Raw genomic sequence first — 13,678 nt, forward strand, 5'->3', positions numbered from 1 at the left:
TGATCGGCAGATCGGGGCAGCCATTTAAATTTAAATGAAGCCGCGATTATTTTAATCGCGGCTTCATTTCCCTCTTCCGATCTGGCTAATCTACATGCCTCCGTCGAAGGAGGCATGTAGTCTAGACACACCCCTATTTATGTGTAGGAGAACTGTGAAATGGTCTACCTCCACACCATGCTTTTTTTCACAGCTGCCCCAATGTGCATGCTGGTTTAGAGCTAGGCCACTCCCAGAGTGCCCTAATCATCCAAACATTCTGCTTTGGCTGACTTTCTGGGTTTACAAAGTTTTAATACTAGAAATATATGTTTAGATAGGTTAGCAAAGAAAGAATTGTTAATAAGTAATCTTTATCCATTAGGGCACTGAGCCAATGAAGAGATGAGTCTGAGTCTAAACCCAGAGTCAGCCGGTTATCACTACAGGCTTCTGTTAAACCTAAAAAAGCAAAACAAAAATGTTCCTGTTTGAAACGTATTAGGATTTTTAACTGCGTGCAGAGCCTCTCCACGCTCAGCCATTCTCAAGACTCTGGAAAAGGACAGTAAGTAACAATTGCTTAGTGGTTATAAAGCTTGCTGTTTGGCCATATTTAGTCATGGAGTAAATTTTTTTCTCACATATGTTATTTAATTAACATAAATGCATCTTGAGGAGTTAGAAAAATCAATGGTCTGGAGGCCAAGATCTCTAAATGTTAATGCAGTGAAGGAAAAGTATAACATATTCTATATGATAAAATTAAATGTAATTTCATCATTTATTATAGTTTGTGTGACAACAAGTATTTTCTTTGAGAAAATTGAATTGATGAAAAAGTAATGTCCATTAGAGTATTTATTTTTTCATTGGCAAATATGGCATAACTATAATAAGTGGCCAATTCTGCTTACTTAATTTGGAGGGATCATCTTTATAGCAGCAGAAGGCATCTTAGAAACTGAGTGCATTTTAAATGTGTTTAATGAGAGAGAAGTAGATTGTTCTTCAGGAAAAAATTACTATTGTTTTATGTACTTCTCTTTTGTTTGAAAGTTTCAAGTACAGGCAGTAGTGTGTCAAAATAAAGCGTCTTTTAAAGTTCAGCACTTTTAACACTTGTTTCATATAATCATAAGTAACGTTACACAGCACTGCGCTGGAAGCATCTACTGACGAATGCCATTCACAGCTTTTAGAAAAATATCAGTTTGTCCTGATTTGTTCTACTAAATACTTATGTTAAAAATATCCTAGGTCAGACACTCTTGCTCTGAATCTATTGTTTATTATTATTATTATATGCATTTCAGTAGCCCTCTGAGGCTCCAACCATTTGGATTTCAGTGTGTTAGGCTCTATATAAACACATAAGAAACAGCCCCTGCTCCAGCATTGATAGTCTAAATAGTCAAGACATTAACAGAGTATTAGAGAGGGAAAGAGACGTGAAATGATTAGCTGAGAGGTCATGTACTAATACAGTCAGGATTAGCACCCAGGTCTCCCGAGTCAAATTCTGGTGCTACTTCCACTGAACCGCACAACCACAACTGAAAGGTTGCTTTCATTGCTTTATGTTATATATTGTATTGTTTACCACCATGCCATGCAACTCAAAATTACCTGGTGACATAGGCTGGAAATAAAAATCTCCAAACTTGTTGATGTTTCTCACATATTTTTAAAGAATTTAAGAAAAAATACTTTAAAAAAATTAAGGTACTACATTAATCATCCCAGAAGAGATGTAAGAGCCTGATTCAAAGCCCATTGAACTCTAGGGGGATACTTCTGCTGATTTCAGTAGCATTTGGGTCAGGCTGTAAATCTATGTTATTAAAATTTCTTATGAGGTATTTTGTAGTTCAGGTATGAGGTATTTTGTAGTTCAGGTATGTGACAAAGGGAACACTCATTTTGTCTTTTGGAAAAATATAGCTTACTAATCTTTTTGTATGACAAATTCTGCCAGTTGTTTGGTATCTTTTTCTTCTCTCACTAAATAAGATAACAGATATTACTAGACTAAGATAACAAATATTACTAGATTTTCATGGAGCTTTTATGATCATCAAATTTATATTGCTACTTTATCTGAAAATATGTGGTTATGGTGCTTTTGCCTTTCAATAAACCTAGATACTTTTGAAATTAATTGCTTTAACAGAGGCCTAGACTTGCTTAAACTGAAGCCAAAAGCAGTTTTGGTGGCTTTAAGTCTAGTGGGGCAAGAAGTAGACTTCTAATAAGGAATATATGATAAAGCTGGGCCCTTTTAAATCACCATGCCCTAGGGCAGCTGCCCGCTTTCTTCTGCCCCCTAAAGCCCCATCAAGCCTATGATTTTTTTAAAGCATTTTTTAAGTTAATTGAGCCACTTAAATTGGGGTGGAGTGGAGCTGAATCCAGGGAAGGACTCAAAGCAAAGTATAAAACTGTATTAAATGCAGGCCTGAAGGGTGGGAGGTGAGGCTCTAGTAAAAAGTATAACAGCAATGCTGCTTGAGGTAGAAAATGCCACACCTAGATTTTTTTGAGTAATTCATCAAGTTTGTTGTAGAGTTCAGAGAACCATCTACACCACCATTAGAATATGTAGAGACCGAAAAGTCATCGCAAAATTTTAACTTGTTTGTAAGTCGGTCAGTATCTGTCTCCTAATCTTTAAAACTAAATGGTAGGAGAGGTGTAAGCAGATATGTTCCCAGCATATTGAGAGGTGGCATTACAGAAAAATTCAACCAGATTCCCTACTATGAACAAAAGACTATTTAGGTATAACAAGTTTACAAGATGATAGTCAATTCACCTGCAGCATTTCATAATGGATCAGATACTTCAGGGGTGAAACCGTGGTAGTTGATATATGTGTGACACATTGATAAATGGGAAAGACTCAAAGGAACATGAAAGAAGTCTCTACAAGGTCTGAAAAGATTGTAAAATTATAATTGTAGTTTTAGACTATCTCAGAGGGCTAGTTATGTTAGTTTGTAACTTTAAAACCAATGTGTGGGCCTGTGGCACCTTAGAGACTAATTAAAACATATAGAATCATGAGCTTTTATGGGAAAAACCCACTTCATCAGATGAATTGTAATACTACAGTTTAAAAAGTGCTTTTCCCTGAACCTGCTACTTTGTTTGCAGCACAGGACAGATGCAGACAGCATACATATTTTATAAATTAATATGCTAGCCAGTGAAAAGGTAGTTAAATGCCAACTCAAAGATGACTTTGTTTTTGACCATTGTTAATATTTGAATATGCATTGTAGAAGCACCAGGATCAGCCCTTTGTGTGCTAGGCACTGCATAGTCACATGGACAGTCCCTGTCCTAAAGACCTTGCCGTGTGAGCTATTCAATGGTAAACTATTATGCTTATCACTAAAAAGGAAATATGAAAAGAACTAAATATTTATAGCTCCTAATTGCCAGTTCAGTTTCATGAAATTCAGATGGGTGGCAAGCCCTTAGTCCTGTATATGTCTTGGGGACTGTGGAGTCAAATTTGCAGAGGTGAAAAGGTGCTCCTACAGTAGTTCTCCACGAGCAAGGTGTAGAAGACCTCCCCAGATGCCCTGAACAATGGAGTTTCGTATCACCCCAGAGCAGCCGCAGCTACAGCAGAGAGGCTGCTGGAGGAGAGTTCAGAAGCACAGTCAGGAAGGCCTACAACTGGAGATTAGCAGGGGACTTGAGGGAGTTCATGAGAAAGCTGCTTGTCTATAATTCCATGCTTTGCCTGAGGCGGGGGAAACTGTCACAGTGGGGGAGAATCAATTTTACTAGAAAGGTGGTGAAGCACTGGAATGGGTTACCTAAGGAGGTGGTGAAATCTCCATCCTTAGAGGTTTTTAAGTGCCAGCTTGACAAAGCCCTGGCTGGGATGATTTAGTTGGGATTGGTCCTGCTTTGGGCAGAATGACTGCCTGAGGTCTCCTCCAGCCCTAGGATTCTATGATAGGAAATTTATTTTGACAGCTCAGCCCATTCTGTCCCTTCCCAGCTGCCCCTTTTACTGGGACATGGGAAGGCCACTGCTTTCCCCGATAGCACCCCACACTGATATGCATCACAGTCAGGGAGCAGAGTGGGGAGGGGCTTGGAGATGACCATGCTGAGCAGCAGAGGATGGGCTTACTACTCCCATTCCAAGGTACCAAGAGGCAGTCGTGAATCATGAGTCTCTGCTGGTGATTGGCTTACATGTTTGCCACAGAAACACTGTCTGGTCTATGATACAAGCGCTATCTGACATTTCTGTGTAAACTGTTTATCGCTGAATGCCCAATTTAAAAAAGCACCCTTCTAATTAGAGGACCTTGGTTTATATTAGGCAAGAGCTTAATAGATCTCTATGTACAAATCTGAAAAATATATGTATACACTTATTGTACTTGCTCCTAACATTAATTGCTTGCCAGTTGACTCAGCTCTGAGGTTTCTTGATACACTATGACTTCATCAGACTCTTCCACTTTGGGTATGGAAGCTTTCTATAGTCTTTATTAGTTTACAAATACTGGGTTCAATTTTTAAAAGCAACTAAGTCCAATGAAAATAAATTAGGTGCTTTTGAAATGTTAATCATTGACTCCATTTACCACAGGAAGCCTGAAACCTACACTATAATTTCCAAATAAAGGAATGCTTCAATTAATAAAAAACTTTGAAAACTGGGTCATAATAATAAACAGAACAGATAAGACAAAGCAAAAAAATCATGGTTTTTACGTGTGCTCAGTGACAATTCAGCAATTAGATTATTGTTCAGTTTTAAATTGCTTGAATTAAGGAAACACTTTTTACAAAGAGGAAAACCATGCACACATGCAAATGGCCTCCCTTGTTAATATGATTGGTTTTGTCATAGTCTTTCTCTCTGTTTAATCAAAAAGCTCCATGTGTATTAAAAGGCAGCATGTATATTGATTCCTAATGCACATTGCCTTTTTGCTTGAGCCATGATACTCTGTAGTGAAAACTGTAATCTTGAATTTGTGAATAAAACTGGGAATATATTTGTTTTGAGAACTTTGTTACCTTTTTCAATATATGGAAAGGCCAAGATTTTTAAGGACAGGATTTTCTAAATTTAGGCTTTTTATTTTTAGGCAAGTGGTAGATTTTCAGATATGGTGAGCACACAACAGTTCCTACTGAAACCCAATACTGTATGTGCGACACATTAAAAAATTCAGGCCACTTATTTAGAAAACTATGAAAGAATCATGTGACAACATAATCCCCATCAGTTTTGGTGGAAAGCAGAATGATCACATATACAATATGTCACTGCAAGGAAAAAGAGTAGGTGCAGGATTTTTTTTTTTTTTTTTTACAACTTCACTTCAGGTTTGTTATTGTAAATATTGAAACAACCTTCAGAATTCTGGCCTGTAATAAGTACACAAAATTGAGTTATCTTGTTTTAGATATCCTTGTTTCTTTATCTTTCAGGGTTTTCTTTCAGCCTGTGCCCTGACTGTCACGTTGTTCTTCAATTAAAGACTAGATGGGATCTGAAATGAATCTAATAGGACATTCCCAGCTACCTAGTGCTGATGGATTTTCACTTCCTGAAAGTCCTCATTTATTTGGTAAGTTATTAGAATAGATTAAAATATCTCTGCAGCATATGATAACTGAACCAATAGCCTGGAGTCAAAATATTGAAGTTCTACGGTCAGTCCATAGTGTATAATCAGTTTTTATGCAGAACTCCCTATTTAAATGAGTGACAAAATAAGGCACAGTTATCTGTAATGTACCAGAGTCTAGCTTGTAGTACTAGTATAGCACTATTCTGCTGCCATAAGTCATTTATGAAGGATAGTCTATTATAGATAGAAAGGAAATGATCTTCAGGTTAGTCATTTATGTCAAGCAGAGCAGATATAAATTGACCAAAATATTTTGTAACTGAACAGTACTATAAAATATATATGTTGCCTTCTTATATACATTTTTGAAAATTATTTCATTGGTATTAAAACCATTACTATATTTTATAGAGATAATTAAAATGATCACTGTGGCCTGTGCTATTATCGTAGGTGGATAATACAAGTTACAATGAAGGCTGCAAAATTCTACATAGCTGAGACTCCACTGCATATTTCCATTGTGAAACATGGGCTTGTTGGTGGATGAAGAATGCTCTGACAATATTTTATGAGTACAGGAAAGCTGTCTTCTACTATATGAGTTACTGGGAAATAAGAAAATAATTAAAGATTGCTGCCCTTTCTTCTGACACCACTGTTACTCCTCTTCTGAGCATGTGTCTGTGGCCCTGCGCATTGGCTTCCCAGAGGAGGAAAAAATAGTACTCTCTGTATAGCATGCTTTTATTTATACATCTGCATCCACTCTAAAATGTAATGGTCAAACAGCATATTCCAGGAATCTCAACCCAACACCAACATCTGGTTTGTTAGAGAAACTCTGCCACAAGAATTAACTAATCTGAGTCCAAGGCAGAAAGCAAACTCTTGCTGTTCACATAACTTTCTTTCTCCCACAGCAGTCTCTATCTAAAACTTTGCATGACCCCAAACTAACCACAACACAGCATGTCTTCCAATGCTATGTCTACATTAGGCGTGTTTTGCTGCTATAGGAATACCAGTATACTGCACTGACAAAGTGCTTCTAGTGTGGGTACAGCTATCCTGGCAAAGCTATGCTTGGTACCAGTATTGTAAAACCTTCCCTCATAAGAAAAACAAACTATACTGGTACAAGAACAGCTTTAGGAGTATAATTTTATCTACACCCTGGACTTCTGCCAGCAGCACTGTGTCAGTCAGGGCTTGTCTCCACTACATGGTAGATTTCAGTGATCTATCCACCCATGGTTGATTTAGTGCATCTGCTTAGACACGGTGAATTGACCTCTGAGTGTTCTCCCGTTGACTCCGATACTACACTAGGACGAGAAGAGTAGGCTGTTGATGGGAGAGCATCAGCTGCAGACCTTACTGCATGGAACGCACTGTGGTAAGTTGGTCTAAGTACATTGATTTCAGCTGTGCTATTTGTGTAGCTGAAATTGCATCTCTTAGATTGATGGGGAGAGAGAGGGAGCAGAGTAGTGTAGGACTCAGAGAGCACACCCGCTTTGCCAGCAGATGTCTATAGTGTAGACCTAGCCAAAAAGTCAAAACTTGCTTATGTACTAAAGAAAATATTTTTGTTGGACTATGTGTAACATGTCACTTGATGACACCTGGCCTGACAAAAATTGCAAAGGGCCATCTTGGTGATCTGATCCATTTGCTGTATTAATTATTGTTGCTGTTATTTATTTGCATTACATTGACTGTTTAGAAGACACAAACTAGATAAGGACTCCATTGCTGTATTCACTGTACCATCCCCGCCCTGGAAAGCTAGCAGTTACAAGCCCTGGTACTGCAGTTTGCTGCATGTGGAGGAACCGCTATGCCTGTGTGCAGACCCACTGAAGTTAGTGGGACTCTGCAGGCACAGAAGTCTGCCTGTGCATGAACAAATTCAGGCCTAGAAAAACAGACAAGACTGACAATGGGGAGATTAAGATTATTATTACTGTCCCTCTTGTATAGCTGGGAAACTTACCCAAAGTCACACAGAAAATCTGTGGAAGGGCCAGGCGTTGAATCCAGATCTGCTCAGTGGCAGGATAGTGCCTTCACAACAAAACTATTTTTCCTCTTTATATCATGTTAAAATTGTCAGTTCTTTGGGGGCAAGGCTTATACTATCTAGTAGGATATGCATGAGGCAATAAATCCGTATTTCTCAAAGTGGGCCCACTTTGAGAAAGCTGCTACCAGGTCACTCCGGTTTGTTTACTTAACAGCGAACCACGGCCAATGAAAGCCACGAGGCTTTATGGCTGCAGAGCTGTTAAGTAAACAAACTGGAATGGCCCATTAGCAGCTTTCTCAAAGTGGGCCCAAAGCCCGCTTTGAGTAACACTGCAATAAATAATGACATAGTGGCCAGAAACTGATACAGGGATTTAGGAGACCCAAGTTCTAGTCCTGGGTCTGCTAGTGACCTACTAAGAGACCTTAGGGAAATCATTTCATCTCTCTGTGGTTCAGTTTCTCCATGTGTAAAATGGGATTATGACACTTACCTCTTTTGTAAGGTGCTGTAAGAGTGAGAGATTATGTATGTGCAGTGCCCAGCAAAATGGAACCTTGCTCTAAGTTGTGGTATTACTGTAATATAAATAATTAATGTAGAGCGGAATTGAATTAGGCTTTACATTAGGAAGGGCATATTTCAGTTATGCACGACTTTCAACTGTCTCTCTTTTGAAAGGTTGTCACTCAATTTAGTTCCAAAGGTACTCTGTTTCATTTAAATTTGGCATCCCAACACTTTTATTGTTAAAATTTATTTGCATCAGAAATACAGAATCATGAAACCAAGATGAGAAAGCATTATTTATACTAAGGAAATTACTGAGTGTTTTTAAAATGTTGTGCATGAATACCTCTTTGTGTCCCTCAGTTTGGACTCTGTGACACATTCTGTTTCAGATTTGAGCCTTGGGAGATTGAGACTCATACACAAAAGTACTAGGGGAATTTTATATTTTTAAGACACTTAGAATGATTACATTTTTCATGCAATGTCTCACATATTATGGCTTTGATATAACAGGTGAGGCCTTTAGGCTGTCAAAATTGATTGCACTACAAAATATCCTCCACTTTTTCAAAGATCTAAACACATTTTTCTATTATTTTGCTTTAAAGGATTGGCTTTGCTTTGTAGTTCATTCAGGCTAAAACTTCCAGGAAGGCATTGTTAGAACTATGAGTGTATGTCTAAGTGTCCCTTTGAATGCGTAGCTCTGAGTGTTCGGGGGTCTATTAATTTAGTAAAATCATGCTGTCGTGAATGTTTACACTGTGAAGCTGGTCACCATGGTAATCCTAAGATAGCTCTCAAGTTTTAGCAGCGCTCAAGATTTATGGTTTCAAGAAGTTCAGTGTGTCTTTCAGGCTAAACTTTTTCACTTTTGATGGCGGGAGACTGAAAATTGCTGTTTTAACAATATATTCCTAGGGTAACGTATTTATTGTAGTTAATGTCTATTAAGTCTCTCAGTTTTTGACTGACATTTGTTTGTGGAGTTATGAACTCCCGAAAAGAGGTTCTCCCTTTGGAAATGAAAAAGTGACTTAACTAGAGTGGCCCATGTGAGAGTCATTAAAATGTAAACATTTCTTTATTGTTGTGTCTTCTCTAACTGGAAAAAAAAACAAGCTCCATTCATCTACCTTGCATTGTGATGGTTTGAAGCAAAGCAGATGTCTAATATATCTGCACAGAAAGCACCTCTTATTTTGAAGAAGCCAAACAAATACACTGAACTGCCCATCTATACCACGTTATTTTAAGGAGAATGGGTACCTCCTATGGAGAGAAAGTACCTCTTCTTCCCTCCGCCCTCATTCATTCACTGCTGTAAGAACTGTCCCCAAGTAAGGGAAAAAGATCTGCCTCTGAGGAGGGACTCCAGAGGATTACAGGCAGTCCCCGGGTTACGTACAAGATAGGGACTGTAGGTTTGTTCTTAAGTTGAATCTGTATGTAAGTCGGAACTGGCGTCCAGATTCAGCTGCTGCTGAAACTGACCGCCAGTTCTGACTTACATATAGAATCAACTTAAGAACCCCAGGCGTCCCCAAGTCAGCTGCTGCTGAAACTGATCAGCAGCTGATTCCAGGAAGCCCGGGGCAGAGCAACTCTGCCTGGGGCTTCCTGTAGTCAGCGCTGGTCAGTTTCAGCAGAAGCTGACTTGGGGACGCCTGGAGCAGAGCAGCTGGGGTGCTGCTGGGTTGCTCCAGTAGCGCCGCTCCTCGGTGCTACTGGACCAACCCAGCAGCACCCCATTTGCTCTGCCCCAGGCATCCTGATTCAGCCGCTGCTGAAACTGACCAGCAGCGGCTGAATCAGGACCTGGGGCAGAGCAGCTGGGGTGCTGCCGGGTTGGTCCAGTAGTGCCCAGAGCGGCGCTGCAGGACCAATCGGCAGCGCCCCAGCTGCTCTGCCCCAGGGTCCAATACAAAAGCCTGGTCTGCTGGGGGGGGGGGGAGCACACTAGCTGCGTTCCCCCCCCCCCAGCAGACCAGGGACACGGGGAGCAGAGCCGCAGCGGCAGGGGGTGCCGCGCCTCTGAGGCTTTGCTCTGGCAAAGTCTCAGAGGCGCGGGACCCCGCCGTGGCTGCAGCTTCAGTCCCGGTGCCTGTGGTCTGCTGGGGACGGTCCCCAGCAGACCACAGGCACCCAGACTGAAGCGGCAGCAGCGGCGGTCCCCGCGCTTCTGAGGCTTTGCCAGAGCAAAGCCTCAGAAGCGCAGGAACCCGCTGCTGCTGCCGCTTCAGTCCCGGTGACAATAAAAAATAAAGCTAGACAATAAAAGTCAGTCAGCTAGCCCGTGCCTTGAAGCTGCTGGAAGATGTATCTTTTAAAAAGGACAGAGCTTATTTTCTTATAAAAACATATGAAATTGGATGTAAATACAGCTGGGATTTTTTTTTATGTGGCAAAATTTTGGGAGACCCAGCAAGGGCTCAACCACTCCTCTTTTGATTCTGATGAGGGTAAAATGTGGTAGGCACCATTAGTAATGGCAGTTAGGTTCCTCATACAAGATGGCTTGCACCACTTGATCACGCTTGTGTGCTGTAGAGCTTACTGAGAAATTTCCAAATTACAAACATTTCAATAAAAATAGGGTCAATTTTTTCTCAAAAATACTTGTTGAAAATGTGATCCGTTTTTTCCTGGCCAGATCTTCTGTTTCCCGTGTTTTGTTTTTTTATCCTTGTTTCCTGTTTTGCTCATTTTTATAGGTAAATATAAATGAGAGAAAAAAGGGAAAGCCTTTCAAACTGGAGTTAAAAATGAACTGAATTAGGATCCTAGCCTTTTCTCTCACTACTGTCTTTAGATAGTTTCATTATGTGCTCACTGGCCAAATGCAATTTATTTTATCTACACAACAAAGTTCCATTAAACTGAATGGGGACCAGTTGTGTAAAAGAACCAGGATATGGCCCAGTATCACACCTTGAGCCTGTTGAACAGCAACAGAACACAACCTGCCAAACTAAGTTTTCAAATTCTTTTAACTTTAACTTTTAACTAAGTTTTCAAACTTCTTTTATCTCATGGGTGAAGTCCTGGCTTTAGTGAAATCAATGGGAGTTTTGATAATTCATTTGATAGGGTCAGGATTTCACTATGTTTATGCTTACTCATACTGAGTAAAACTCTTCTTCTGGAATACACACATTGAAATAATGGTAATTGAAATCATGAGATCATTAGTTTTGCTTGAGGAGCAACGTACTATTCAACATGAGTAATGGTTGGCTGAGTCCAGTGATTTCTTGGATGGTTCTTATTAGTGTAAATATTACTTGGAAATATCAAGGAAATTCAGTTATTTATGAACTACTAGCAGATGATCTAGGCATTGCTTGGGTTTTTAACCAAAGTAATTCAAAAAAAAATTTTTTTTGGAAAAAGAAATGAAAAATGTACACGCTTTTATGTCAACGAATATATTTTTTTAAAATGAAGGAAAATGAAGGCTGGAGTGAGAGTTTGGGGGTGAGGTGGGGTGGTGGCTTAGGGCACAGGATTTGGGGGAGCTCAAGGCAGGGGATGGGGGGCTCAGGGTAGGGGGAGAGGGTGCATAAGTCAAGGCAAGTAGGAGGTGCAGGACTCAGAACAGGGGCCTGGGATGTGGGGAGGACTTACTGGGGCTGCCCATAGTGGTGAAGGTGGCGATGCTCTGGCAGTGACTCCTTCACTCCCCTGCCAGCAGGCCTCCCCAAAGTTGCCCTCCACGATCTGCAGGCTATCTGGGGAGGGATGAGGCTCTGGGGGCTGACCTTGGCCTCCAGTGACCCCTTGCAGCCTGCAGGATGTATGGGGGGGAACCAGGCTTTAGGGACTGCCCCTTCTTCAGGGCCCCCCTGGCCTACAAGTGACAGCTTGTAGGGGTGAAACTCGGGGGGCTGATCCTGGCCTCCAGCTGTCCCATTGCAGCTTGCAGGATGTCTGGGGGGTGGGGAAGCATCTGGGGGCTGCCCCCTACTACTGCGACTCTCCACGGGAGGGCAGGCTCTGAGGGCTGCCCCCCCTCCAGCATCCCGCACACAACCCGAAGGCTCTCTAAGGCAGGGGGGCAGGCTCCAGGTTTGGGGCCAGCAGGATCCTTACTGATGCGCTAGTGGGCAAGATGGCACAGGCACACCGCCTCTTCTGGCCACTCTCTTGGTGCTGCAGCAGCCTCCAAGGGCCAGTCAGTGTCAGGTCCCTCCTGTCTGTACTCCTCCCTTTCATGCTCCTCCCTCTTTGCCCCGTCCCTTTCCATGTTATGGAACACAATCCCATTCTGGCACTTTGCTTTTTCCAGGCACAACCAAACTCTGACCTTGGTTTAAGTTAGGGTAAGAGGAAGCTGCATACCAAATTTGGAGGTCCTAGCTCTTACAATTTAGGAAGAGTTCTTGAACAAACCGACTCACAGATGCACAAACACACAGATGGACTCTAAAAATATATATAGATTTATTATGATTTATTAAATAGACAACAAATAGAGAATGGCTATGTGGGCTTGACAGCATTAAACCATTTGTTAGTGAATTTAATAAAAACAAAATCATATTTCGAAACTTTCCCCCCCAATTTGTATAGGTATTTCCATCATCAGTATTCCCATCATCAGATATTCCTCCAGTGTAAGCAAAGTGCTATATCTCATACACAGGCTCAAGACTGTTGATTTTTCAGTGGAAATTTTAATCAAAAGATTTCGAGGTCCATTGCTAAATTGCAGTTGGTATTAGATTTAATTTAGATAATAAAATTATCTCACCTTAGGACTGTTCTAATAATTGGGCCTTCAAATTTACCCTAATTACGAGTTCAGTGGTAAAAAGTGAGTGGAAGTTCCTGTATCAAATGTTGGTGGGAAAAAGTAGGAAAGACACACTGAATTACTACTAACAAGAAGGCCTGCTGATACAATTCAAGGGTTGTATGAAGGTCATGTTGAGAAACAAGACAAGTGTGGAACCATAGATCAGAATGCAAAATAATGAGAGGATGAGCTACTTTGCCCATCACTCTTCTTTCTGGTCCTTAAAGAGAGAGTTTGGGGGAGAAATAAATAGTGGACTGAGTTTCGCCATTATGGCTGCTACCCCTGCTGTCTCCTGAGATGACAGGCCTTTGTCCCCCTAATCCTGAAAGAAGTCCTGATCTGATTGGGGCCAATGACATTGCCACTTCTACTGACTCTGAATCCTGTACATCACCTGGGATGTGAGACTCCATTTCCCTTCCTCACATGTGGTCGTGTGACGGTGGGTCGGGGTTCCCCCTGATCATGCAGCCCCGTAGCAGCAAGAACAGACTCCAGACGGCCAGTAGAATAGAGAGGGTTTATTACTTCTCCAGGTTACAGCACAGCACAGATGTGACATGGCTTCAGGAGTCTGGGCCAGGATGCCTCAGACCCCTTGAGATGGGTTGCCTCGGCCCTTAGACTCCTAGCCCCCATCCTTAGTCTATTTCCTTCATGATTCTAGCCAGAAACTGACCCTTCCCCCAACACTCACTTCCTTTGTTCCATCCCTTCCCTTAACCAGTAGAACCGGTT

At 41.2% G+C, this 13,678-nt stretch overlaps 1 protein-coding gene across 3 annotated transcripts in view; it reads left to right on the top strand.

Annotated features, from left to right (window-relative positions):
- The first annotated feature begins 271 nt into the window (after positions 1-271).
- NR1H4 (nuclear receptor subfamily 1 group H member 4) overlaps positions 272-13,678 on the top strand; it is a 72,847-nt gene continuing 59,440 nt past the window's right edge. Inside the window, exons 1-2 of one of the 3 annotated variants that reach the window (XM_006125854.4) lie at positions 272-547; positions 5,452-5,591. In XM_006125854.4, coding sequence (XP_006125916.3) covers positions 5,507-5,591 — 85 coding nt within the window. In that variant the 5' untranslated portion in view covers positions 272-547; positions 5,452-5,506. Of the gene's footprint in view, positions 548-5,451; positions 5,592-6,047; positions 6,994-13,678 lie in introns of those variants that run through there. The other 2 variants (XM_006125855.4, XM_089780506.1) reach the window with 2 other exon arrangements.

This window comes from Pelodiscus sinensis, chromosome 1 (assembly GCF_052426305.1).
Source record: "Pelodiscus sinensis isolate ZL-2025 chromosome 1, ASM5242630v1, whole genome shotgun sequence".
In the NCBI taxonomy this organism is placed as follows: domain Eukaryota; kingdom Metazoa; phylum Chordata; order Testudines; family Trionychidae; genus Pelodiscus; species Pelodiscus sinensis.